The sequence below is a fragment of the Heterodontus francisci genome, chromosome 7 (assembly GCF_036365525.1).
Source record: "Heterodontus francisci isolate sHetFra1 chromosome 7, sHetFra1.hap1, whole genome shotgun sequence".
Taxonomy (NCBI): domain Eukaryota; kingdom Metazoa; phylum Chordata; class Chondrichthyes; order Heterodontiformes; family Heterodontidae; genus Heterodontus; species Heterodontus francisci.
Window position 1 is genome coordinate 101,203,866 of NC_090377.1, and position 27,790 is coordinate 101,231,655.

At 39.9% G+C, this 27,790-nt stretch overlaps 2 protein-coding genes across 9 annotated transcripts in view; one reads left to right on the forward strand and one right to left on the reverse strand.

Moving 5' to 3' along the window:
- Nucleotides 1–11,469, reverse strand: part of armc8 (armadillo repeat containing 8) — a 127,428-nt gene extending 115,959 nt beyond the window's left edge. Inside the window, exons 1-2 of one of the 4 annotated variants that reach the window (XM_068035735.1) lie at nt 11,272–11,469; nt 6,109–6,146 (exon numbers count right to left, since the gene is read on the reverse strand). In XM_068035735.1, the coding sequence (XP_067891836.1) occupies nt 6,109–6,114 (6 nt within the window). In that variant the 5' untranslated portion in view covers nt 6,115–6,146; nt 11,272–11,469. The other 3 variants (XM_068035734.1, XM_068035733.1, XM_068035732.1) reach the window with 3 other exon arrangements.
- dbr1 (debranching RNA lariats 1) lies at nt 10,882–26,572 on the forward strand. Of its 5 annotated transcripts, none has more exons than XM_068035737.1 (9): nt 10,882–10,945; nt 15,623–15,951; nt 16,264–16,388; nt 17,014–17,094; nt 17,528–17,613; nt 20,157–20,381; nt 23,633–23,713; nt 24,051–24,196; nt 24,814–26,572. In XM_068035737.1, the coding sequence occupies exons 2-9, from the start codon at nt 15,755–15,757 to the stop codon at nt 25,499–25,501; spliced, it is 1,629 nt and encodes a 542-aa protein (XP_067891838.1). In that variant the 5' UTR covers nt 10,882–10,945; nt 15,623–15,754; the 3' UTR covers nt 25,502–26,572. The 5 variants fall into 5 exon arrangements, with proteins under 5 accessions (XP_067891838.1, XP_067891841.1, XP_067891840.1 ...); XM_068035740.1 differs by having other exon boundaries at nt 10,920–10,941; XM_068035739.1 differs by having other exon boundaries at nt 10,929–10,949.
- The last annotated feature ends 1,218 nt before the right edge of the window (nt 26,573–27,790 follow it).

The following is a 27,790-nucleotide window of genomic DNA, read 5'->3' on the forward strand; positions in this document are numbered from 1 at the left end:
CATACCTCCTATATTCACGTCTAAATCATTAAAGTACACTACAAACAGCAATGGTCCCAACACCGATCCCTGCAGTACACCACTGGTCACAGGCTTCCACTCGCTTTATTTGCCCTCCCCAAAAGCAATACCTAACACTTCTCTGGATTGAATTCCATTTGCCATTTTTCTGCCCACTCAACCAAAACATTGATATCATTCTGGAGTCCACAGCTTTCCTCCTCAACATGGTTCACCTTTCTGTTTCCCTTCTCGTGTTTCATCAGGTAACTACTAAAACTCACTTTCACAGCCACACCTCTTTCCTTGGCATCTTGGCTGAAGCATTATAAATGGATTCCAACTTTTGTGTTTCAGACCCACCAAGATTACAGATATCTCCATGATATTCAGCATTCCTCAAACCAATGTTCTCACCATTTCCTAGGATCCACGCTCACTTTCTCAGACAGCAGGTGCTGGTAATGTTTCTGCTGTGACCAATTACACCTCAAGACTCATATTTTGTTACTTGTCTTGCAGCTTCATCCCTTCTGTCATTTAATCACTCCTGCCCTCCACTCCACCACATACCTTCCCCTTTGTTCTTTCCCTTCCTTTCCCCTGGCTCTATATTTGCTCATAAACTTAAAACTCTTAACTTCTTCCAGTTCTGATGAAAGGACATCATCCTAAAATGTGAACTCTGTTTTTCTCTCTCCAAAGATGCTGCCAGACCTGAATATTTCCAGCATTTTCTGTTTGCATATTATAGAATTAAGCTGGAGTATTCAGGTTCTATAAATTATTCCAAAACTAAAAAGTTATCCACAATAACAAGTCAGTGGAAGGATTCTGATTGCAGCCGTGTTGAGTTTCACAATAAAAAATGAAGATATGAACAAAAAAAAACTTTTGCATAGCACCTTTCACAACCTCAGTACATGCCAAAGCATTTAACAAGCAATGAAAAGCGTTTGAACTGTAGTCACTATTGTAATGTAGGAAAGTGTGGCAAGCCAATTTGCACACAAGGTCCCACAATCTCAATTGGCAATGAGATAAATAGCAAATTAAACTGTTTGTGATGTTGGTTAAGGGCACCTGACCAAATAAAAATCTACAAGAGAATGCTTTAACAACCCAATTAGAAAGTTCACAGAATTATAATGAGATGTAATTTAAGAACAAACACCACTTCAACTTTTGAAAATGTTATTTTTGAAGAGATATAATGGATATCTGTGGGGTTTTTTAAATTCATTTATGGGATATGAGCATCACTGGCGAGGCCAACATTTATTGCCCATTTCTAATTGCCCTTGAAAAGATGGTGGTGAGCTACGTTTTTGAACTTCTGTCATCCATGTGGTGTAGTACACCCAGTGCTGTAAGGGAGAGTGTTTCAGGATTTTGACCCAGTACCAATGAAGGAACACTGATATAGTTCCAAGTAAGGATGGTGTGTGTCTTGGAGAAGAGCTTGTAGGTGGTTGCGTTCCTATGCATCTGCTGCCCTTGTCCTTCTAGATGGTAGAGATTGCGAATTTGAAAGATGCTGTCGAAGGAACGTTGGTTGCTACAGTGCATCTTCTAGATGGTGCACACTGCTGCTACCGTGTGCCAGTGGTGGAGGGAGTGAACGTTTAAGGGATGCCAATCAAGCAGGCTGCTTTGTCCTGGATGGGTGGAGCTTCTTGAGCGTCGCTGGAGCTGCATTCATCCAGGCAAATAGTAAATATTCTATCACACTCCTAACTTGCACCTTGTAGAAGATGGACAGGCTTTGGGGGAAGCAGGAAGTGAGGTCCACACCACAGAATTCCCAGCCTCTAATCCATGGATATCTGTGGGTAATTAGGGCTAGATGATTTGGACTTGGAATAGAGAGCAGAATCTTGATATTTGTGAATGACACAAAAGTAAAAGGTTTAGAAACGACTGTAAAAGACTTCAGGAAAACAGATGAGTTAGTGGGAGAGGCAGACAAGTGACAGAAGCAATTTAGAGTGGATAAATGTGAGGTAGTACATTTCAGGAGGGAAAATAATAGGGGTATACATTCAATGAAAGGACGCTTCGGGTATGAATGAACAAAGCCCAGGAGCTCAAATACAAATTCCCTGGAGGTGCAAGTGTAAGGAGATAAAGCAAGAAAAAAAATGATTAACAGAATTTTGGGTTTGATAAATAAGGGTAAAGAGTACAAGAGTAAATAAGTAATGATAAGTTCATACAAAACAACTGTTCAGTCAGTTATGATTGCTGTGAGATTTTGCATACCCCATTGTAGAAAGGACATTAAGGCCAGTACAGCATATTTCACCGGGATGATGTCAAGAATGGGAAACTATAGTTGAGGAGAGACGGGAGAAGCAGAGGATGAGCGAACTTAAGAATTAACTGAAAACAATCATTGAGAGTTGTCCAATATAAATTGGTGCGGCGACACCATTTTAGCCACTTTGGATCTGCAAAGGATAGAACAGGGTATTTTCTAAATGGTGTAAAGCTGGTGGAGATCCAAAGAAACTTTCGGGTCCAAGTACACAGATCATTAAAGTGTCATGAACATTTAGATTAGATTAGAGATACAGCACTGAAACAGGCCCTTCGGCCCACCGAGTCTGTGCCGAACATCAACCACCCATTTATACTCATCCTACACTAATCCCATATTCCTACCAAACATCCCCACCTGTCCCTATATTTCCCTACCACCTACCTATACTAGTGACAATTTATAATGGCCAATTTACCTATCAACCTGCAAGTCTTTTGGCTTGTGGGAGGAAACCGGAGCACCCGGAGAAAACCCACGCAGACACAGGGAGAACTTGCAAACTCCACACAGGCAGTACCCGGAATCGAACCCGGGCCCCTGGAGCTGTGAGGCTGCGGTGCTAACCACTGCGCCACTGTGCCGCCCTACATGTACAAAGAATAATCAAAAAGGCTACTGGAATGCTGGCCTTTATATCGAGAGGAATAGAATACAAGAGGGTAGGAGCCATGCTTCAGCTATACAAAGCCCTAGAGTACTGCTGGCAGTTCTGGGGACTACACCTTCAGAAGGATATATTGGCCATGGATGAAGTGCAGCGTAGATTTACTAGAATGACACCTGGACTCCTAACTAGGGTTTATGCCCTGGAATTTAGAAGGTTAAGTCTTGATTTGATGGAAGTATTCAAGATATCAAAGGGAACAGATAGGGTAGATTGGGAGAAACTATTTCCACTGGTTGGGCCAGAGCTTTCAGGAGTAAAACTGGGAAGCACTTCCACACGCAAATGGTGGCAGATGTTTGGAATTCTCTTCTGCAAACAGCAATTGATGCAATTGCTAATTTTAAAACTGAGATTGGTAATTTTTCTAATGAGAGGTCACTGACCTGGAACATTAACTCTTGTTTCTCTCTCCACATATGCTATCAAACCTGCTGAGTATTTCCAGCATTTTCTGTTTTTACTTCAGATTTCCAGCATCCACAGTATTTTGCTTTTGTATTGATAATACCTTTGGTTTAAAAAAATCTAAGCAATATGGGGCAAATGCAGGTACACGAGCTCAGGTCGCAGATCAGTCATGATCTCAGTGAATGGCAGAACAGCTCGAGGAGCTACATGACCCTACTCCTGTTCCTATGTTCCTACATACATGAATGCTAGGAGAAAACATCATATGCACAAGACAGGTAAATGTTCTTCACAGTTAACTACAATGTGGATACGGTAGGTTAAGAGAAATGTCTTCATACGGACGATAACTGGAGCATGAAATACTTTGTCACAGGGAACAGCTGAGACAGAAATTATTACATCTTTAAATGGAAAACTGTATAAAGACTTGATGCAGAATAAGACATCAGGAAAGAGTAAGGCAATGGGAAAAGTCTTGGATTGCTTCAGTCAAAAAGCACACTTTTGTTTCATAAACCACCATGGATATATTCTGGTCAATAGATTTAGGTGGCAACATACCCAGTGGTTTAATTTGCTGTTTTCATGTTGGTAAAAATTTCTGCCAGTGCTATTTTAAAATAAATGGATTAAGAGTGATAAAATAACAGGAATTTATGCAAACGTGTTAATCAGTGTGCTAAAGATAACAAATTAAACCCAGTGGAGTAGTAATCGTGCAATCCGATTTACAAATGATAAAAGCAAGGCTTAAAGTACCAGGTTACAAATATCTGAAGATTTAGTTTAACATTAGCACCATTAGGCTCCACTGTGAAAAATGTTTTCAAGAAATTAAAATTCTCAGTGCTGGGCTAAATAAAAATCATGGGACAAGATAAGGCAATTTAACAAATCAAGCACATACAAAATCCCTGAAGGAAGGGTTCAAAGATACTCCTATCTCAAAAAGCAAAGCAAAGGAAACCTTAACCTGACTAAGGTTAATGTCTTGATCACCCCAGCAGCCAACATGTTCTTAGCCTTTGACTGCTAACACTTGCACTTAATCTCTATAACTCAGGCCCAGTCATTGAGCTTTTTTGAAAAGAGTTAATTTATACTGAATTGTGAGAATAGTGATAGACTTCAAGAGGACAAAGACAGGCTGGTGGAAAGGGCAAGCACACAGATGAAATTTAATGCAAAGAAGTGTGAAGTGATACATTTTAGTAGGATGAACAAAGACAGGCAATATAAAATAAAGGATACAATTCTAAAGGGGGTGCAGAAACAGAGACCGTAGGGTAAATGTGCACGCAAATCAGTGAAGGTGGCAGGGCAGGTTGAGAAAGTATTAAAAAGGCATACGGGATCCTGGGCTTTATAAATAGAGGCAGACAGTACAAAAGAAAGGAAGTTATCATGAACCTTAATAAAGCGCTGGTTCGGCCTCAAATGGGGTATTGTGTCTAATACTAAGAATCGCACTTTAGAAAGGGTGAAGATTTACGAAAATGGTTCGAGGGACAAGGGACTTTAGTTACATAGATAGACTGGAGAAGCTGGGGTTGTTCTCCTTAGATAAGAGAAGGTTGAGAGGAGATTTGATAAAGGTGTTCAAAATCATGAGGGGTCTACACAGAGAGAACTGTTCCCATTGGCAGAAGGATGGAGAACCAGAGGACACCAATTAAAGGCGACTGACAAAAGAACCAATGGCAACAGGAGGAAATACTTTTTTTTTTACACAGCGAGTGGTTAAGATCTGGAATACACTGCCTGAGAGTATGGTGAAGGCAGATTAAATCGTGGCTTTCAAAAGGGAATTGGATAAGCAACTGAACAGAGAAAAATTGCAGGACTAGAGGGAAAAGGCAGGGGAGCGGAACAAGTCAAGTTGCTCTTGCAGAGAGCCAGCAAAGACATAATGGGCCAAATGGCCTCCTCCTGTGCTATAACCATTCTACGACATTCTATTCCTAGATTTCGCTGAGAGTTGATTCATTGATTGATTACAGAATATTTTACACTCCTCTTTCACGTTACTGAAGATTTGGCAGAAAACAGTTTACAACAGACAAGTACACAATATACTGTATGCTATTTTACAGATGTTATCCTGCTTTCCACCTTATTCCAAACATAACAGCTTTGAAAATATTATGCTACATTCCTTTTGTACCCATTTACATTCTATATAAGAGCACACTGGTCTCATCTAACAATAATTTAATTAGCCCAGGAACCAATGTTATGCCATTTATCTACTTGAAGACATTATAGTGCCAGGTCTTTTCCACCTACAGAATACTACCAGTACTAATTAGAAAGAAATGCATTGCTACGATACTTCCAATCACTATACCAATGCCGCTGAACAATAGAGTGATGTCGTACGCCTTCCAGTATTTATTCTCTCATCTCAGATCATATCCATCATCCTAGCAGTATTTGGATCTAACCTCACCGTATTACAGCTGGGTTCGACCATAAAAAGCCAATATTGGTGCAACTCAAAAAAACAATCATCTTGCCCTTAAGTCATATTAAGCAAAGAAAAAGGGTATTCAATTAATTTGTGAATTATCACAAGCTTGTCACGCCTACTGAAAAGGGTGTCTCTCGCTCTCTCTGAAGTAACCCAAAAATGAACTGGCATGCACCTACCAATATCTGGTGCAACAATCTACTTTTATTGATCTATTTTACTGCCCCTTTTTCTTACCTTCATTGTTACACTCAGAGTTCCACTGTATTGCTGTTCTGTAGTGAGAAAATCAAGAAACTGTAGAATTAAGTGACAATGATCACCAAAAGAGAGATCCTTAAAATCTGCACTGGAAAGCAGCATGCTCCTTATTTTTAGAAATAGCGTCTTGAAAATTAAGCAAGAACCATAAAACTGCAATCACTTAAACACAGCTGATATGAGTATCTAAGGTGTAAACATCAGGTTTTTAAGCATACTTTCTAATGAAGAATTACAACATTGCACTTCATTCCTTTCGTATCAGCACAACTGAAAATGCTGAAATCTTGCATAGAACAGCACCATTTACTCTGCAAAGAAACTCTATATAATCCAAAGCAGGCCCAATAATAGTCAGTATTATGAAAGTGCTTTTTTATTTAAGGACTCATATCCTAGAATTATGGACATTGGTTCATTTGGCAAAATGAGAAAATTCCATGCATGTGTTTTTTCCTTTACCAAATGTCACATGCCTTAAGCTCAATAAACAACTTGGTGACTTGGGGGGAGATGTTTATGGAGAAGTGACATGTCAAGATTTATGGTGGTCAGGAGGTTTCACTTTTGAGATATTGTTTTGGTTTATTTGGGGTGTGGACAGTGTTGAAAGCAGTTGGGTTTGAAAAAAAAACCTGTGAATCCAGTGTATGACAGTTAAAACTCCTGATGCCACATTTCTCCTGAGACACTCCTGGAAGGCTTGCCAGATTCTCAACATCGCATGAAAATAACTGCTCCAGAAAAGATCCCAGTGACCTGTCTACATGTACTCAGACGCCAGACTGTATGCCATTTTTGGGACAGAGCATATCTTATCCTTTTTCTTCAAGAATTAGAAAGTATTTGGCCAAAGGTTTTTTTTGTTTTCTTTTGTAAAAGACCTCTGGGGAGAGTTTTTTTGGGGGGGGGTTTCAGTGTGTGTGTGGGGGGTATTTAAAAAGGGAACTTTCATATTTCAATCTGTGTGTTAATGCTATGCCTCACTACTGGATAAGTCTTGTTTTATAATCTGATAATTTTGTTGTTTATTAAAGAAACCTGGTTGGTGTATTTTATTCAGGGATAAAGAGTAGAGTATATGATTGACTGCATTGGTAACTGGGTAAACATTTAAATATATGTTGTGACCTGTGGAGAAGTGGAACTAGAGAAAGACAGTGTCCTCAGTGGTAACAGTATTCAGATGGCTTAAGTGAGATAGTGTATCCTTTTGAAAGTGAATGATACATGCCACAATTGGAGATAGCTGAGCAAGCAAATTGGAATCAGGTTCCTGAACTGTAATCAGCAATTACATGCAGAACTTTAACGAAACAGCAGCTAACTGGAAAATTATTTTACTGTTACTAATATTTCTTTCCCACATCACTGCAATGTATAATCACTGTTTCAGGAGGAAAAGGTGTGAACTCTAACAATGTTGTAAAAATTGTGCCAAATTACTCTCCATAATCAAAATCTCATTTATGCCATTTTGATCACTATTCTATTAGAAATCAGAAAAAGATGTTTTATAAAGGAAGTTCAGTAATAAAAATGCATTAACCAGTGCTTTATCTCATATTGCCACATCAGAGTTTGCAGTGTGATAATGAGGAAAAAAAGTAGCTAGTACTTTTTCTTTACTGGGAATATATTGTGGCATAAAGTAACTTTGCATCAAAGGTAGCCTTGTAGCAGGAACATTTCAAAAGCAATTGATATAACTGAACTAAATGTGCAAATAAATTAATCCTCTTTCAGTGTGCCTAGTGTTTCATATTGGCAGTACCCTAGCAGCAATGTGCCACTTCAACATTGCACAAGAGTTTGAATATTAGGTTCAGATTAAAGAGCTAGGGATCAACAGAGACAAGGTAGAACTTGCTTTTCCCAACAACTGATCCCCTCCTTTGCTGAAGGTGTTGATTCTTTGTTGGCAGACATGTTCCACCACCACCTTCCCCAAATGGTCATTATTTATAACAGTCTTGACATTGACCATTCAACCACAAAGGCTATCATAGAAAAGCCAGTGCTTAGGGGTAAGATTGTGGGTCAACTTTCCCTTTGCTAACTTGGGGGCACTGAGGCTAATTAAAGCCAATTAAATATAAGAAACCTGTCAACTTTCAAATTTTTTGCAGCATAATTTAGATACTATGTGTACTATAAAAACAAGGCTGAATTTGTTCCCAATCTAGCTGGGCAAGGGCAGGCATCAGAAAAAGAAGCTCGGTCACAGAGTTTCACAAATCCCGAGGTGGAAAAATTGGGGCCTATGGGATTCTAAAATAGGCTGCAATCAAGCAATCCTCATCTTTCACTACACAATATGCAAATACATCACACTAATGAGTGTACTTTGCCACCAGCAAACAATTGAGTGTAAATGTCAAAATTCTTGTTGCTAAATGTTTATATTACATGATAATTTTTTCTGCAGACACAGCAAATGTTTGTTAATCCCCATACTGAAACATTTGCAAAAACTTAAATCTAACTGTTTATTTTCTCCACTGAAATCACTGCAATGTAGAATAATTTAAATGGCAGTCTATCATTATTACTGACACTGCACTAGAATACAGACTAGTGTGTCAGGTACTAGAAATAACTTGATAAAGGATGCAGATACACAAGTATGTATAACTACAAAAAGACGACAGCCTTTCACAGCCTCAGAATGTCCAATTGCGCTTTACAGCCAACGATGTACTTTTGAAGCATAGTCATCATTGCATTGTAGGAAATGAGGCAGCTAATTAACACACACGGTCCCACAACAGTAAGGTGATAACTTATACTTATATAGCGCCTTTAACATAAAAGAATGTCTAAGGTGTTTCATAGAGGCATTATAAAACAAAATATGACACTGAGCCACACAAGGAAATATTAGGGCAGATGACCAAAAGCTTAGTCAAAGTGGTATGTGTTAAAGAGTGTCTTAAAGAGGTAAAGGGGTGGAGAAGTTTAGGAAGTGAATTCCAGAGGCGAGGGCCGAGGCAGCTGAAGGCACAGCCACCAATGGTGGAGCAAACAAAAGTGGGGATACTTAACAGGCCTGAATTAGAAGAGCACAGACATTTCAGACAGTTGCAGGGCTGGAGGAGACGACAGATAGGGAGGAGCGAGGCCATAGAGGGATTTGAAAACAAGGATGAGAATTTTAAAATCAAGGCGTTGCTGAAGGGGTCTGGAGGTAACAAAGGTATGGATAAAGGTTTCAGCTGCAGTAGAGCTGGAGCAATGCGGAATCGGGTAATGTTACAGAGGTGGAAACAAGTGGTCTTAGTGATGGTGATGGATATGTGGTCAAAAGCTCATCTCAGGGTTAAACGTGACACCAAAGTTGTCAACAGTCTAGTACAGCCTCAGCTAGTTGCCAGGAAGAGGGATGGAGTCAGTGGTGAGGCAGTACATTTTATGGCGGCTTCAGTCTGACAATTTAGAGAAAGTGGAGGGATAGCGAGAGATGGTGGTGAGGTAAAGCTGGGTGTCGTCAGCGTACCTGTGGAAATTGACGTGTTTTCAGATGATGTCACCAAGAGGCAGCATGTAGACCGATGGCAATTCTCTGGCTCCGAATAAATAAGAATGGAACCAAACGAGTGCAGTACCACCCAGATGGAGGACGGTGGAGAGGCATTGGAAGAGTTTGGTGTTATCCATTGGGTCAAAGGGGAGGAGATGGCTCAAGAAGGGCAAGGAGTTTGCTTTTGTCAGTTAACCTGTTTTAGGTGTTGGCTCAGGAATAAATATTGGCCAGGACACCAGGGAGAACTCCCCAGCTCTTTTCTAAGAGTGCTGTCGGATCTTTTACTTCCACCTCAGAGGGAAGACCAAAAATGTCTTGTGAAAGATAGCATCTCCAACAACGTAGCACTCAATTCAGAGAAGAGAGTTCGACCCACTGAGGCACAATTGACAATTCTTAATATGGTGATCTGGACTCTCTATAACTAGCTCTATTCCTATTCAGTTCCAAACTTCACATCAGCCGAAGCTGTGCTGCACACTTTAACAGGTCAGTTACACTTCATCAGACAGTGGCAGAAGGAAGCAGGAAACCACTTCCTGTTTAATTATTTAATAAATACATATTTACACAGTGAAAATTATGTTTGTGAAAAAACTATGGTTTTCTGGAGATGTGGAAGAACTTTTTTACGTAAGTGGCAACGTCTTGGAACTCGCAGCCTAGGAGCGTGGTGAAAGTGGAAATGATCAATGGTTTCAAAAGGAAATTGGATGGACACTTGAAGGAAATAAACTTGTAGGGCTACTGGGATCGAGTGGGGGAGTGGGACTCTGAATTCCTCTGCAGAGAGCAGGCATGGACTCGATGGGCCGAATGGCTTCCTGTCCAGAAATGACTGACTTTCTACAGCATCAGTTACTAATTTCGGAATTAAAGGAAATGCGATTCCTTCACGATGTAACGGGGCGGGCGATTATGGATACCGAATGAGTAAATAAGTTTTCTCTTTGAATCCAATTAAAAAGGATACACATAACGTAAAAAAATACGAGCATACATTACATACAGCCCATGGCAAAGAGATCTGCACCGATGCATATCTCAAATTAAACGGTCGGTGAATTGTAGGAAGGCTGACGATTTGTATTTTAAAAAGGGAGAGGTTTGCTGTAAATATCAGGCCCAAACCGGGAGCTGCAGCATGCTGATATTCCCGGAGACTAGCTTTAAATACAGGAACTGCAGCCGTTCCAGGCCGAGACACGGAAACACCACCGCCCACACCAGACATGTCGGCCTTTCGCTTCGGGCTCGCAACTATGGCCTGAGGAGGGCGAATCAATGTGGGTGGGTGAGTGGGTTCGATACTCACCGAGAGTACACTCATCCGCATCGGGGCCTCCAGCAGACACGCCATCTTCAGCAGAAGCAAAGCCGCCCGAACCCGCTGGCCTGGCCTGGCCTGGCCGGGCCCGGCAACGTAGCGCAGCCGCAACACCGCGCCCGCACTTTCCACACCCGCACAATAAAACACGCGCGGCCTTCACACGGTAGACTTTGTACCGCACCCGGCCACCGGCAAGCGGCTCATTATTTATTTGCTTTGTTTTTTTAAATAAAATACTCTCGCGTCAAATTCATCGAAAGTGAAGCTTTGAAATATTTATATTTACCTTATCCATTACCAGCAGATTCGGATAAAATGTATATTATTGTTTTGAGATTTTTTTAACAATTATATTTTCTTGTTGTAATATACATCTGTTCCATACAGTGGTTTGCGGAACGGTTTTTTGTTTAGTTATTTTTCTCTTTCTGTCCGCTGAAAGTGTTGAATGTTGTGGCGCACGTTGCACTGAGTTTACTTGAATGGGGGGGTGGGGGCTGAGAGGTGCGGAGAGTGCATGCGCTCTGTGTGTGAGCGGCGCGTGCGCGTTGGCACTGAATTATTAGTGGTCGGTGTGGCTCCATGAGCGCAGCTTCCGGCGGCGGCATCACAGCAGGCGAGCGAGGGTCAGCAGGCGAGCGAGGGTGGGCAGGCAAACAGGTAGGTCGGAAGGAAAGAAACAAACGGCAGGTGGAGGTGCAGGTGTCAATGCAGTTGCTGGTCTTGGGCCTGGCTGAGGAGGAGCCGCCTCTTCAGTTCCGGTCGCCCGACTTAATCCGAGTCCCCCTCCCCCACTACAATGACAGGGATGTGGGGGAAAAGCGCATGTGTGGGTTCGGGCTCATTGATGGCCCCAGCAGTCAAATGGCCAACCTCTAGGTTCACGCCTTTAAGTTACCCGAGGGTGAATAGTGATTGCCTGGTAAGGGTCCATAAAGACTCAACATCTTCAGGAGTGGAAGATTTTTTTCGTTATTTAAAAGAGCTATTGTGTTTGTTTTTAGATATACTATTTATTTATTTAATTAGTAAGTCCTCCTTGTAAATATCACCCCTAACATCTCCCTGATATTCACAGCCTTGAAAATAAATACACACCTAGTATTCTAAATGGGGTGCAGGAGCAGATGTATATGTGAATAAGTCATTGAAGGTGGCAATACGGGTTGAGAGAGTAGTTAATACAGCATCTTAGGTTTTATTAATAGGGGCATAGAATACAAGAACAAGAAAGATTTGTTAAACTTGTATAGAATGCTGGTTTGGCCTCAACTGGAGTATTGTGTCCAGTTCTGGGTACCATACTTTAGGAAAGATGTAAAGGCATTAGAGAGGGTGTGGAAAAGATTCATGAGAATGGTTCCACAGATGAGGAACTTCAGTTACTTGGATAGATCGGTAAAGTTGGTACTGTTATCCTTAGATAAGGAGATTTGATACAGATATTCAAAATCGTGGGTCTGGACAGAGTAGATAGGGAAAAACTGTTCCCACTGGTGGAAGAATTGAGAACAAGAGGGCACAGATTTAGCATAATTGGCAAAAGAAGCAATGGAAATATGAGAAAAACTTTTTCATGTGGTAAGTGCTTGGGATCTGGAATGCACTGCCTGAGTGTGATGGAGGCAGGTTCAATCGAGGCATTCAAGAGGGAATTGGATTTTCTGGAAAGGAAGAATGTGCAGGGCTATGGAGAATTGCTCCTTCAGAGAGCCAACACTATACTGTAACGATTCTGTGATGGTTTTTAAATCTGTCATCTGTCTCACTGATTTTGATCACAAATCTGACTCGTAACATTCCCATGTTAGCAAGCCTGGGTGCACCTTATGTGTTTGTGTTAATGGTAGTGCCAGATGTCTTCACTAAGGTTACTCTGGAGACAATGAACTCCAATGACTTTTTTTTAAAGTGAAATGTTGCCTGTTAAATAACTCGAATTGTTTCTAATGCTTTGACGGGATGAAAAACTTTATACTTGCAGCATTTTGTTTCTTTTTGGAAAGTCAGGGCAGCACAGTGGCGCAGTGGTTAGTGGCGCAGTGGTTAGCACCGCAGCCTCACAGCTCCAGCGACCCGGGTTCAGTTCTGGGTAGACAGAGTTGACTAAAGTGGATTGGAAAAATATGTTAAAAGGTAAGATAGTAGAGAACGAGTGGCAGACATTTAAGGAGATATTTCACTGCGGGACAGTGGCGCAGTGGTTAGCACCGCAGCCTCACAGCTCCAGCGACCCGGGTTCAATTCTGGGTACTGCCTGTGTGGAGTTTGCAAGTTCTCCCTGTGTCTGCGTGGGTTTCCTCCGGGTGCTCTGGTTTCCTCCCACATGCCAAAGACTTGCAGGTTGATAGGTAAATTGGCCATTAGCAATTGCCCCTAGTATAGGTAGGTGGTAGGGAAATATAGGGACAGGTGGGGATGTGGTAGGAATATGGAATTAGTGTAGGATTAGTATAAAATGGGTGGTTGATGGTCGGCACAGACTCGGTGGGCCGAAGGGCCTGTTTCAGTGCTGTATCTCTAAAACTAAAACTACTGCCTGTGCGGAGTTTGCAAGTTCTCCCTGTGACCCCGTGGGTTTCCGCCGGGTGCTCCAGTTTCCTCCCACAGCCAAAGACTTGCGGGTTGATAGGTAAATTGGCCATTGTAAATTGCCCCTAGTGGTGGTAGGAGAATGGTGGGGATGTGGTAGGGAATATGGGATTAATATAGGATTAGTATAAATGGGTGGTTGTTGGTCGGCACAGACTCGGTGGGCCGAAGGGCCTGTTTCAGTGCTGTATCTCTAAACTAAACTAAACGATAAATTTAATTTCACTGAAAGTTATCCCATCCTGTTTGCTCCAATAATAGCTAGACCATTGAATCTGACCCATCGCACACAATTTTGCATACTGTCCCTAGATTTTTTTCCATTTACATTCTCTACTTGTAACTTTCAATTACTCTTGATAAATGCTTTGTAACTTTTAAAAATTCAGTTGCTGATTCATGCAGCATGTAGCTGAGCCAGGCTGATGAGAAAAGTTGCCGCTCCATTCTCATCTTGATGCTGTTAGCTGAACGTTGCGAGGTTATGTGCTGCAATTGTCTTAAGTTCCTGTGGGATAGGGAGAAGACCATTGGCCAGGGTACCTGTCCTAATTTCTGGAAGTGTGTATGCATGGATGCCAAGTAATAAAATCATTCTTGATCATGAACCCTATCTTGGTGAAATTGCTCCGATTCCCTTTTTCCTAGTACTGCAAAGTGATTAACCCCCGACTGCCCCCCTCGCCCCCAAATGAATTGTTTCTAACAATGCTGTTATTAGGAGATAGTTGAGATTTTGAGTAATGCTTTTTAAAAAGTAATGGAAAAGGCATCTTTGTTACTTTACCAAATTCTAAAAATTGAAATATAGCAATCAGTTAATTAAGGCCACTCAAGTGATGGATTCAGCAAATCTTTTGCATTATAAGCTCCTTGCTACAGATAACCAGGGGTGAAAATTGCAGGTTTCTCACCCCACCCACATTCAAATAGCACAGTTGGTGAGATAGGAGTTAATAGTGTCATAGAATGGTTACAGCACAGAAGGAGGCTATTCAGCCTGTCAGGTCCATGCTTGGGTCCCTGCACATTATACTGCACTTGAAGTTAATATTAACTAATTTTTATTTATGATTTTTTTTGGTCTTTATGCATTGTTCCTATAAGGTTTGTTGGGTATAATTCTAGTTTCTCCTCTTTGCACCTTTTTACATGTACTGCAATGAGTATTTCAGTTTTGTGAGTTGGCTGTCCAAATTGGACAGATTCCGTTACTTGTGGTGATTCCCTGTTGTTGGTCAGTCACGTTCAGCATGTCACTAGCTACACAAAATGTAGCCCTGTTCTGGATATTGTAACTGCCTTTTTAAAGTCTGACTATCAACTGTATGCGCAAGAATGGATTCACCAGTTCAGTAGAGATACTGGTATGCTATCTACCAGGATTTAGAATCTCATGTTTGGATCTAAAATACATATTGAGTAATCGATCTAAACTAATTGACCTGTTACTGTTTAGAGATGCAGTTTATTATTTTCATGCTTTGAAATATGGCGATCTGAAGAAGAATTTTAAAAACTTTTTCAACCTAAACTTAGAACTATTAATTGTGTTTTATTCCTGTTTTTTAGGATTTATTTTCTAGTATTTTAATTGATGTATAAAATAACACAATCCTACAACATATAATAATTGAGTGGTGTAACTGCATGTCTTGTAATTGTTTATGATCTGTAGGACTAAGCATGTATTGCTATTTTGTAATTCTGGTCAGTTATTAAACTATTAGTGAAGATTGAGTTTAGTTATACTTTGTTTTAATAGTTTGGTTCAGAGTTCAGCTCTAATAGGACAATGATAGATGTACATATTTCACTGTCTGAATTTAAGCAGTCATATCTTAACTGCCAATTCTATTGTCAAATATTCTTAAGATCAATTTATAACTGCAGCCTGTTTTTGAGCCTCTTAATTAACTATTCAACAGCCTGCAAGAAAAGACTTAAAGCTGTATTTTGTGTATATGTGTGTGTGTATATTTTTTTTTATTCCCTGTAAGTTTAACTTCAGTAATTAATGAATATTGCCCTTTCTTTAATTTCAGAATCTATGGTAGTTTAATTGGGTCAGTACACTGAGACATGAGTGTGCTTAAATAGGGCCCAGGAAGGGAGATTGCTCGTAAAGACACCCAGCTCATTGGAACTTGTAGTGCAAGCTGTTGCACACTGTTACAATGAAGGTAGCAGTAGAAGGTTGCTGCCATGGTGAACTGGACAAAATCTATGAGAGTATTCAGTTTTTGGAGAAAAAGGACAATGTTAAGGTGGACCTCTTGTTGTGCTGTGGAGATTTTCAAGCAGTCAGGAATGAAGCTGACATGATTTGCATGGCTGTACCCATTAAATACAGACAAATGCAAACTTTCTACAAGTAAGTAGGTGTTCAAGGTTGTATTCATATTACCACTCTGTTTCTTTGTCCTTTTCTAAACTAAACACTCATTGTTTATGAAAAATGTAATTTCACCTTTAAGCTGTTGTATTCAAAAGCTTACTGTAGTGAGCATTTGCATTCATTTCTGTTTGTAATATAAAACATATTTTTAAAATTTCCATCTAGAGTTTTTATACCTGATTGAATGATGTACCTAACCAGCAAATTCTATAATTTTTTTTAAATTCCTTCTGTTGAATAAAATGTACTGTTTGTAAAGTTAAATGTTTGTTGAATTGTTAAATGTAGATATTACTCTGGAGAAAAAAAAGCCTCTGTTCTCACCATCTTCATAGGAGGCAATCATGAAGCTTCCAATCACTTACAGGAGTTGCCATATGGAGGATGGGTGGCACCAAACATTTACTACCTAGGTATTAAATTACTGAAGTTTTTATACAGTATATCAATGTATCTTGCAACAAGTCTAAGCTTCAATTAATCAATTGTTTCCTAATTTTGACCAAGACATAATGATCATATTGTACTTTGGATAGATAGAAGTAAGTTTTTTTTTAAGGATCAGTAAATCAGTTATGTCGTCAATTTTTTAAATTATTTAATTTTTTATCTAATTAATCACTCGTGCTGAAAACTTTGTAGTCTCCAATAACTTTCCTTTTCAAATTAATGTATAATTATAAATAAAAGCAGGTTTATAATTGGCTGTAAAATGTTAGCTGACAATTCTAGGTCATTGTGTATATGATGGGAGGGTTAGGAAGAAAAACAATATGGTCTGCATTATCTAAGATTTGACAACAAGCTATGCAGAACAATGTGAATATGGTTTCTCTTGCTTTATATTTTTTAATTATTCTGCCTAAAAAGGCACAGAATTTGAATGACAGCCCAGCAATTATTTGATACAACTGGCTGATATTTTTCTTGATACAAGCTGTGACTAACAAAGGTTATGGAGGGATGCTGCAGTATTAAAGGCCTCATCTTCAAGGTGTGTTTCTCAGAAAGAGTAACAGATTTGTTATTTGTTTCTAGGGTATGCTGGCGTGGTGAAGTACCGTGGTGTACGTATAGGAGGACTCTCTGGTATTTTTAAGCCACATGACTACAGAAAAGGTAAATTGATGTAACTTGCTAAAACTCACCCAAACAGTGAATTCCAACTAATAATTGCCATGAGCCCATAATTGTTGTCCAAAACAAATGTCTGGAGGCTTAATTACAAAAAGCTATTTTGTACTGAATAGTACAGATTCAAAAATGATGCATGTTCTTTTATTTTTAAATTTGTTGGGAGCGTTACTCCAATGAATGGAACAAAATTTAATATAAAATTGATATGAAGTCATAGAGTTAGATTGTGAGGCAAAGCACATGATCACATGACTCCACTTCTGAAGTTTCTTCAAAATGTATCCACCTGTGATTTTTTTCAGTTTGATGGGTAGCCTTTTAAGGTTTTGTGGAGTACAATAAGAAGAACTTTCTTGATTACAAAAAGTATTAATTTGTTAGATTAAAACACCATCGTGATTTTTATGGTTTCCAGGTCATTTTGAGTATCCACCATATAATCAACAGACAATGCGAAGTGCATATCATGTCAGAAATATTGAAGTCTTCAAACTGAAGCAGGTTAGAAGAATTAATGATGTGCACGTCATTCATATTACCATTTATTTTGGTGATCTGATTTGTTCTGTTACAATGTTTTCACTTCCTAGTTTTCAACTTTTTTTACTTTTCTACATCTAACTTGTTTTACACCAAACTAAGTGTAACCGTTTGCTGTAATATCCTTAAATTATCGGAATGTTCTTTCTTGATAGATGTGGTAATACAAAATAGGAAACACTTGCAAAGGTAAGTCTGCTGTTGCCTAACTAATTCCTCCTGATTACAGGACCATTCTTGGCAAGAAATATGTCTGGAATTTACCTTGGGTCTATCTGGACTTGAATTTCTGCTCCTAAGCTCCCACCAGTACCATCTTTGGCTTGCTACTGGTCAGGGTGAGGTGCTAACTAAGCAGAAAATCCCTCCAATTTAACTTTCTGCCCAGGGTAGAATCAGGGGTTGACCCTGCAGCTTTAAAGACAGTCAATTAAGTGATTTCCCAAAGTAATATGTTTTTAGTGCTAATCAAGGACAGGGAACAAAGTTCAAGTAAGAGGAGGAAATTATGTTATCATATTTTCTAGACCTTCCCATTCCCCAGTGAATTGACAGCTCGGTGAGTTGACTATGGGCCTCTACTGATGCCCTTTAGTAACCCACTATTAGTAGGAGGTCTAGAACAGCTGATGTGACTTGGACTCACCAATTTATTTTTATTTTGGGATGGTGGAGGGTTCCTCCATTCCTAAGGAAGTAGTCTCCCATCTCAACATAACAAGTCACCAGATTATCAAGTTAAGTTTGTGAATTTGACAAATGAGGAATCACAAACTTGCCTCTTAGATCGGGGGCCCTACCTTTTGCAGCAGAGGGCCAGATCATTGTTGCCATAATCAGTGACTGAGCTGCATTAAGCAGCATTTACTGAGCAATAACCTGCTCACTGATGCTCAGTTCTGGTTCCGCCAGCACTCCGCTCCAGACCTTTTTACAGCCTTGGTCCAAACCAAGAGGTTTGGTGAGAGTGACTGCTCTTGACATCAAGGCAGAATTTTACCAAGTATGGCATCAAGTAGTCTCAGCAAAATTGAAGACCGAGGGAATTGGGGAAAACTCCCCACTCGTTGGAGTCCTACCTAGCACAAAGGAAGATGGTTGTGGTTGTTGGAGGTCAATCAGCTCAGGACATTGCTCCAGCAGTTCATCAGGATAGTGTCCTAGGCCCAACCATCTTCAGCTTCTTAATCAATGACCTTCCCTCCCCCACCCCCCAACATAAGGTCAGAAGTTGGGATGTTTGCTGCTGATTGCACAGTGTTCAATACCATTCACAGCTCCTCAGATACTGAAGCAGTCCGTGCCCGAATGCAGCAAAACCTGGACAACATTCAGAATATTCAGACTTGGGCTGATAAGTGGCAAGTTACATTCGTGCCACATAAGTGCGAGGCATTGACCATCTCCAACAAGATTGAATCTAACCATCTCCCCTTGATATTCAATGGCATTACCATCACCGAATCCCACATCATCAATATCCTGGGGGTTATCGTTGACCAGAAACTTAACTGAATCAGCCATATAAATATTGTGGCTACAAGAGCAGGTCAGAGGCTGGGAATTTTGTGTGACTCCCCAAAGCCTCCACCATCTGCAAGGCACAAGTCAGGATTGTGATAGAATACTCTCCACTTGCCTGGATGAGTGCAGCTCCAACAACATTCAAGACGTTCAACAGCATCCAGGACAAGGCAGCCTGTCCACCACCTTAAATATTCACTGCCTCCGCCACCAGCGCACGGTGGCAGTGTGTACCATATACAAGATGCAATGCAGTAACGTGCCAAAGCTCCTTTGGCCGCACCTTCCAAACCCATGACCTCTACCACCTAGAAGGACAAGGGCAGCAAATGCATGGGAACATCACCCATTGCAAGTTCCCCTCCGCACCACATACCATCCTGACTTGGAACTATATCGCCTTTCCTTCACTGTCCCCGGGTCAAAAGCCTGGAACTCCCTCCCTAACGGCACTGAGGGTGTTCCTACACCATATGGACTGCAATGGTTCAAGAAAGGGGCTCATCACCACCTTCCCAAGGGAAATTTGGGATGGACAACAGATGCTGGCTATGCCAGCGATGCTCAAATCTCATGAACAAATATAAAACTGCAAGCTTCCCATTCACAAAAAATGCAAGCAATTTAATATGTGATGCACAAAGGGTAATAAACCTTGGGCCATCCTAAGTAAGCTCTCTATTTCTAAAGTGTCTACATTGTACCCACCAGCATGCAAATAAAAATGAACCACAGGCCTGCTGGAAGGAGCTCAAGGGCTCTATTCAGCTTCTGTCTTGTACCCTGCCATTCTAAATTGCTTGGGAGAGCTTCAAAAAAAAATCTAAGCAAACATACTTCTTTAAATGCAGTAACAAAATTGGCTTGATTGCTTTTACTGGTCTATTTAAATAAAATAGCTATCATTCTAACACAAACATTTTGCATTCAATAGTTTTCTTTTAAGTACTTTTCTCAATATTACTCCTATTTATTTTCAGTTAAAACGACACATGGACATCTTCCTGTCACATGATTGGCCCCAAGGTATTTATCATTACGGTAACAAAAAACAACTTCTTAAGAGTAAGGCTTTTCTCCGTCCAGAGGTTGAGGCTAATACCTTGGGGAGTCCTGCAGCTACAGAGCTTCTGCAGCACCTCAAGCCTTCTTATTGGTTTGCAGCACATCTACATGTGAAGTTTGCAGCTTTAATGCAGCATCCGGTAAGATATGAGCAAGGAAAAATGCAGACTTTACACCTTCACTCTGTATTTTGACTGTACATAACAGAAGTAAATACTTATTTGTGGTGTGACACTGGAGAAATGAGACTGCATTTGGTGAAATGCAAACATGCCTGATAACAGCATCCACTTCATTATCACATTGACATGCCATGAAATTTAGCTCCTAGAACAGCACAGCATCTTTCAGTTAGGCACTTTATAGCCTTCCAGACTCAACGTTGAGTTCAACAATTTCAAATCATAACCACTGACCCCATTTTCTTTGTTTTTGGATGGCTGCTGTTAATGATTCTGCATTTTCCCATTTACACATTCTCTGGACACCTATTTTGTCCTCCCATTACCACCCTGCTTTTGCCTTGCACCATCATCTCTTTTGTCATTTAATCTCTCCTATCTTCCACCCTATCACAGATCTTCCCTTTTCGTCTTTTCCTCCCCTCCCCCCTTTTCCTACCTCTACTTGTTTTAATCCTATTACATCCCTAACTTTTTCCATTTCTGTGGAAGGTCATCGACCTGAAACATTAAATGTTTCTCTCTTCGTAGATGCTGTTAGACCTGCTGAGGATTTCCAGAATTTTCTAGTTTTATTTCAAATTTCCAGAATCGGCAGTGTTTTGCTTTTGTACTAGGAAATGTAGTGTTTTCCTTAAGATTTTTGTTCTTTTGTGTGGAGGGAGTTTTGTAATTAATGTTTGTGCATAATCTCCAATAAAAGCAACAATTGGGTGTTTACCGGTATGGCATAAACTGGCTTATATTCCTGGGTTAATAAAACTCTTCAAATACACTCTCTCTATTTATTGAAGATGGGGAGGAAGCAAGGAAGGTTTATGAAATGTTTCTCGCCTATCAGATTTGATAAATATTTCTAGTATTAAAATATTTTCAAATTGAAGGGCATTAGATATATACTTAAAGGGAAAAATTGCAGGACTATGGGAAAGGAGCAGGGGAGGGGGACTAATTCAATAACTCTTTCAAAGAGCCAGCACTGGCATACTGGGCCACGTGCGCCCCTCCCCAACTTCTGTGCTGTATGATTCTGTACTAATATTGGCTATGATCTTCATCCTGCCAAGCAGTGTGACTGGAGTGGTATTTTTAGAAAATATATTGAAGGGAACAGAAGGAATCACTTTGTTTATCTGTTGGAGGTTGTCCTGATAGGTCAAAGAATAACTGTCACATGGGGTGATTACAGATCATTTGGGTCTGTGGTTTGATCCCTAATCTGGGTTGATTAACGAAACTACCTAAACAGCAGTGGGGGCGCTACAGTTAGTTTGTGTACCCAGACTAGGGACACTCCTGATTGCCATCCAGTGATTCGTGCTGGAAAATGAATGAACATTAGATGAGGACAAGATCAGGCTCTGCAGTCATACAGAGTGAAACAGGAATAAAAGCAAAATATTGCAGATGCTGGAAATCTGAAATAAAAACAAAATTGCTGGAAATACTCAGTAGGTTTGGCAGCATCTGTGGAGAGAGAAGCAGAGTTCATATTTCAGGACCCATTACATTTCTAACCTTTGCCAGTTCTGATGAAAGGTCACTGACCTGAAACATTAACTCTGCTTCACTCTCCACAAATACTGCCAGACCTGCTGAGTATTTCAACATTTTTTTGTTTTTATTTGAAACAGGAATAAAAATTATTGATTAAAGATTAATATCTATGCCTGTTACTAATTTGTGAATTCTTGTACTCATTATGGTAAAGGTTGTCAAATTTCCACGTTCCGCACCTTTAAGCAATATCAGTACTCCCATGTCAAATAGGGAAGGGAAAACCAGCCAGGGTTCCGACCTGCAAATTAATTAGAACTCCATTGCTGCATTTCATGAAGGCATGTCACCAATCACATGCAGAGTAAAACTGCTGCTCAGTCCCAACTTCCAAAAAGCAACTCCTGCTGCACTCGTATGACTGTTGTCAACAATATGTTTGTTAATTGCACATCTAATATATTTATTAGCAGGTGGAGGGCATTAATTAGGGTTTCACTTGAGCACACAAAGAGACACTTACTGAAACTGTGGTTTGGTTGAGTTAGGTGTTTGCTTGCAATGTTTTACTCTAAATGTTAGACTAAATAAAGATTGGTTGCAGTGCTATCCTTCACCAACTGGCTTTCTGGAGTATAACATGTTTACTGTTGAGATTGGAAGGGATTAGGAAAGCCAAATCAAAGAATGGGAGGGAAGAATGCTGTCCTAATGAGCTGTACTAGTGCAGTCATCTATACTCTGTCCAATCAAACTTGACAATAAGTTTCCTGAAGAGAGATTAAGGAATCTGTGCCAGCAATATGTAGAAAGAGGTATACCACAATGATACTACTTCTGACATGTGAGATCAGGGGATCACTCCAGTGCTGCATATTCTCCAGGACAGTTGGGTAGTTTGCCTCATCGTTAAAGGTCCTGTTGATTGTGTACTTTGGTACGTGAATTCTACAAGATTTGCTGAGTTTCTCCTCCCAGCATCATGGCCTACATGTTTGGAGTAATTGATCTTGTAACCTTGTTTATCCATAATAATGATGCTAACATGAATGATTTGTAGATATGTACTGTGGTACCTCAATTGTATACTGTGACGTGCAGTGCTCTTGACCTTCTATTCTCTTTGAGCATCTGCCAGAGATTATCCAATGACTAGTGAATTGTAGAGAGGTGTAAGAGAGTGGATGTCCGTTTTTTAGTATGATAGTGGAGTAGTTCTGTTACAAGATTAATAATTCCGAGGCCTGGAGTAGTAAGCAGGAGAATAAGAGTTCATATTTGAGAATTTGAATTCACCTTTTTATTTAAAAAAAAAGTGGCCATAAAGCTGTTGGATTGTGATATAAAACAAAAAAAATCTGGTTCACTAATCTCCTTCAGAGGAGAAGCTACTGTCCCATATGTGATTCCAGTCCTACACCAGTGTGGTTGATTCTTAATTTCCCTCTGAAGTGGCCTAGCAAGCAACTCAGTTGTGGCAAATTGCTATTGACGACTAAGAAGGCAGCCCACCACCACTGCCACATCAGAGCAACTGGGAATGGACAGTAAATGCCAGCCTTACCAATGCCACCCACAGTCAGAATTTTTAATCTTTGTGTTTACCAAGGCTTTGATGAGTGAAGTCCATGGCATAAGTTTGTTACAAGTGTATATTGACCCAACTTAATTCACGGCAAGTTTATTCCAAGTTTTTTTTTGTTTTCTTACAGAAGAGTGATGGTGAGCAACTGCCAAAAGCAACAAAATTTTTGGCTCTAGATAAGTGTCTGCCTCACCGAGATTTTCTACAGGTATTGTACAACACTGTTACTGTTTTAATTAGAAACAAATCTACCAGCACAAAGACATAACTCTTTCTTTTGCTACTTCAATTGTAGTTAAATCTATGTGTTCAGTGTTATTGGATGCAAGGCCAGATAAAAAAATACAATATCGTTCTTGTAAAGGTAAATTAGGCTTGTAGAATAATTGAATAAAACCTGTTTCTAACTATTGGAATAAAAATGTCAGTTGAGATCATTTTTGTAGGTGGTTTTGCCTTTTGACATTATCTGTCTGGCTGCAACATAGTTTACAATTTGCTAAATTTAATATGCGTTTTTAATGTGGGTTTTTTTCTTACTCTAGATTGTGGAAATAGAGCATGACCCAAACGCTTCTGATCACCTAGAGTATGATTCTGAATGGCTGGCCATTCTAAAAGCAACAAATGATTTAATTAATGTCACCTCTAAAACATGGAACATGCCTGAAAATAACAGTCTGCATGCAAAGTAAGTACATATTTTACAATAGGACATATATTTCTGAAAAAATAGGTTGTTTATGAAATCTATACATTTTAAAGCTGAAAATTTGAGAATGGTGTAAGAAATGCTATTTGGAAAGAAGTGTCCCTGGATCAGCTCATTAAAACTTAATAATTAGTCAATTTTCCCATATTCTGCCATCACTGAATTATACATGGGGAGTGTGCAGTGTATGTCTTCCAAAACTTTCTACTTTTGTTCATCCAAATCATCATTGGCATAAAATCATAGCCCTGACATTAGCACGAGATATCTTGTTTAATCCATTAATGGTTTAGTACTCAATATGGACTGTCCCTTACCAACCCATTACCATTTGAAGATTGAATTTTTGAATCCCACCTGATTTATATTTGGCAACGTGATCTGTTTGACAGTTATTTACTTGTATTTCAAAGATCTGTATGTTTGTGCACATATCTTTGCAAAACAAGAATAAAGTCCTCTAATTTTCATATTGAGCAAAAATTCAATTAACCCAAGCTACTAATAAACACGTTACAGGTATTCAGTTAAGTGATTTAGATGTATTTTGTTGTGTTGTGCCGGCAATTGTATTGATGACTTCTATTCTGATGCAGGTGGGACTACAGTGTGTCTGAAGAAGACATTGAAGAACTGTTGGAAGAGCAAGGCCATAGCCTCCAGATCCCCAGTAACTTTAGCCATACAGCTCCTGCCTATGACCCAGCACACCCACAGAGATCAAAAGAACCTGTCCATGTGATTAACCCACAGACAACTGAGTTCTGTGCCACCTTTGGCCTCACTGATCTGAATGCCAAGGTGAAACAGATGGAAAATGAGGGTCTTGTGGAGGGAGAGGAAGAGGATGATATGGACAGTGCTGATAACCCAGAGGAGCCCAGTGATTATACCACGGACACTTCTGGACTTTCTTCCTCCATAAATCCAGATGAAATAACACTGGAGGATGATGATGACGACAATGGAGACCTCAGCACACATTCCATCGAACCATCCCCAGACCACCCCTTCACAGACTCATCAGCAAATTTCTCTGATGTGAGAGATCTCCCTGATTCTATGATTGTCTCATCTGATGAGACACAGGACTCTGCAAACGAGGAACTGGACAAGTCTGGAGACAGCAGCATGACTGAGGGAGAAGGAAAGAGCACACGCACAAAGGCTGTAAAACGAATTAGCAACGAGCATGAGAATGGAAGTAGTGGAATAAAACTAATTAAGAGGCGCAACCAGAGTATATACCACACAAAGAGCAATGAGAATGAAGATAATGAATGATTATACACATTGACGGGATAATGAACTTCAGGAGCAGCAGCTTCTGTGCACAATTGAGTTTTTAAGATTGACACGAATGACTTCGAAAACCTATTTTGTTTTAAAAGCTGGACTCATCTCAGTAAACTTAATCACCAAACATGTCTGGTGTAGAAAGTGTAGAAATACACAATGTATTTTTACTGTTTAAAAATAAATTTTATGCATACTGGTTCTCTAATTTGTTGGTCCAGATTGAGATGAGTGGACTTGCAATCATTTTATTGTGTTGATGTGAGACATATTATCCTTTTAAACGTAACCAATACACGTGCACAGACACAAGAAAAAGCTAAAACAATTGGCACACAATGCAACATTTCTAAAAGCTCAAGTCCCTTTCAGATAAAGTTAATTTTCCTGACAAAACGTACTTTCCACAAAATGCAAATTTGCACCATTTTTTATTAGTCTCCAGGCACAACTAGCCATTTTGTAAGTTTTCTAGGTGTTCCTCTCCTTCTCCCCTCCAATATTGACAAGATTCTATAATTTTGTCAAACATTTTTGATTCGTGTACATGATATAATGAAATCAGTCTTTCTATTTTCAAGTTTGCTTCAAGTAATCTAGTCAATGTCATCGTTTTGGTCTGTTTGTAAATGTGGATACTAAATTACAGCATTTTCAAAAAAAATCCCCTCATTACAGTGCATTTGTCTAATCTCAATTATCTCCACTCTTCAGAAGCAGTGATTAGCAGAATGGAGCTTGGCTGATTTATTTTTTTTCTTCTCTAACGAAGAGATTCTGAAGCCACTTACCACCACTACTGCAATGAGCTGAGATCAATTCAGCAGAGACCAGAGATTAAATCCAGCACTTGACTCTGTATGGAACTCAGTACTGCACTGTATTTATCCACAAGCCCAGCATATATTACTGCTAATGTAACTTGATCACAAATGCTGTCTTATGAGGCTTTGCTGCAAAGTATCATGTATTTTACAAAATTGAAAAATAAATGCACTTTGTGATCACTAATGAGGAAAATCAGATTAAACTGCAAATAGCACTCGTGTCTCAGAATAATACGATGGGACACAATTATTTCTGAACTTGTTGCTTTGTTTGCTGATTAACAAATTAGAGATTTCTTTAAGCTCTTTTGCATATAGTATTGATGCTAATCAGTTAATTTACTGGTCCATTCGACGAGGAACTGGATTTGTGTCCAGTGATGGGTATGGTAACTAAACATGAACATACGAATTAGGAACAGGAGTAGGCCACTTGCCCCCTCGAGCCTGCTCAGCCATTCAGCAAGATCATGGCTGATCTGATTGTATACTCCACTCCACAGTCCTGCTTACCCCTGATAACATTACACCCCCTTGCTTATCAAGAATCTATCTACCTCTGCCTTTAAGATATTCAAAGACTCTGCTTCCACCACCTTTTGAGGAAGAGAGTTCCAAAAACTCACGATGCTCAGAAAATAATTTCTCCATGTCATAGGTGACCCCTTGTTCTAGATTCTCCCACAAGAGGACACATCCTTTCCACATTCACCCTGTCAAGACCTCTCAGGATCTTCTATGTTTTAATCAAGTTGCCTCTTACTCTCCTAAAGTCCAGCAGATACAAGCCTAGCTTGCCCAACCTGTCCTCATAAAACAACCCGCCCATTCCAGCTATTAGTCTAGTAAACATTCTCTGAACTGCTTCCAACGCATTAACATCCTTAAATCAGGAGACCAATACTGTACACAGTACTCCAGATGTCGTCTCACCAATTCCCTGTATCGCTGAAGCATAACCTCCCTACTTTTGTATTCAATTCCCCTCACAATAAATGATAACATTCTACTAGCTTTCCTTATTGCGTGCTGTCCCTGCATACTAACCTTTTGTGGTTCATGCACGAGGACATCTGGATCCCTCTGCATCTCAGAGCTCTACAATCTCTCACCGTTTAGATAATATGCTTTTTTATTCCTGCCAAAATGGACAATTTCACATTTTCCAACATTATACTCCATTTGCCAGATCTTTGCTCACTCACTCAACCTATCTATATCCCTTTGTAGCCTCATGCTGTCCTCTTCACAACTTATTTTCCTACCTATCTTTGTGTCATCAGCAAACTTCACAACCATACCTTCAGTCCCTTTATCCAAGTCATTTATATAAATTGTAAAAAGTTGAGGCCCCAGAACTGATCCTTGTGGCACACCACTTGTTATATCTTGCCAACCAGAAAATGAACCACTTATGCCTACGGTTTCCTGTTAGCACGCCAATCTTCTA

Excerpts from the sequence above, each read along its gene's own strand:
- dbr1 (XM_068035737.1), top strand. The coding sequence starts at position 15,755 with ATGAAGGTAGCAGTAGAAGGTTGCTGCCATGGTGAACTGGACAAAATC. Across the intron at positions 15,952-16,263 it reads CAAATGCAAACTTTCTACAA|ATATTACTCTGGAGAAAAAA; the intron begins GTAAGTAGGTGT and ends TGTTAAATGTAG. Across the intron at positions 24,197-24,813 it reads AATAACAGTCTGCATGCAAA|GTGGGACTACAGTGTGTCTG; the intron begins GTAAGTACATAT and ends ATTCTGATGCAG.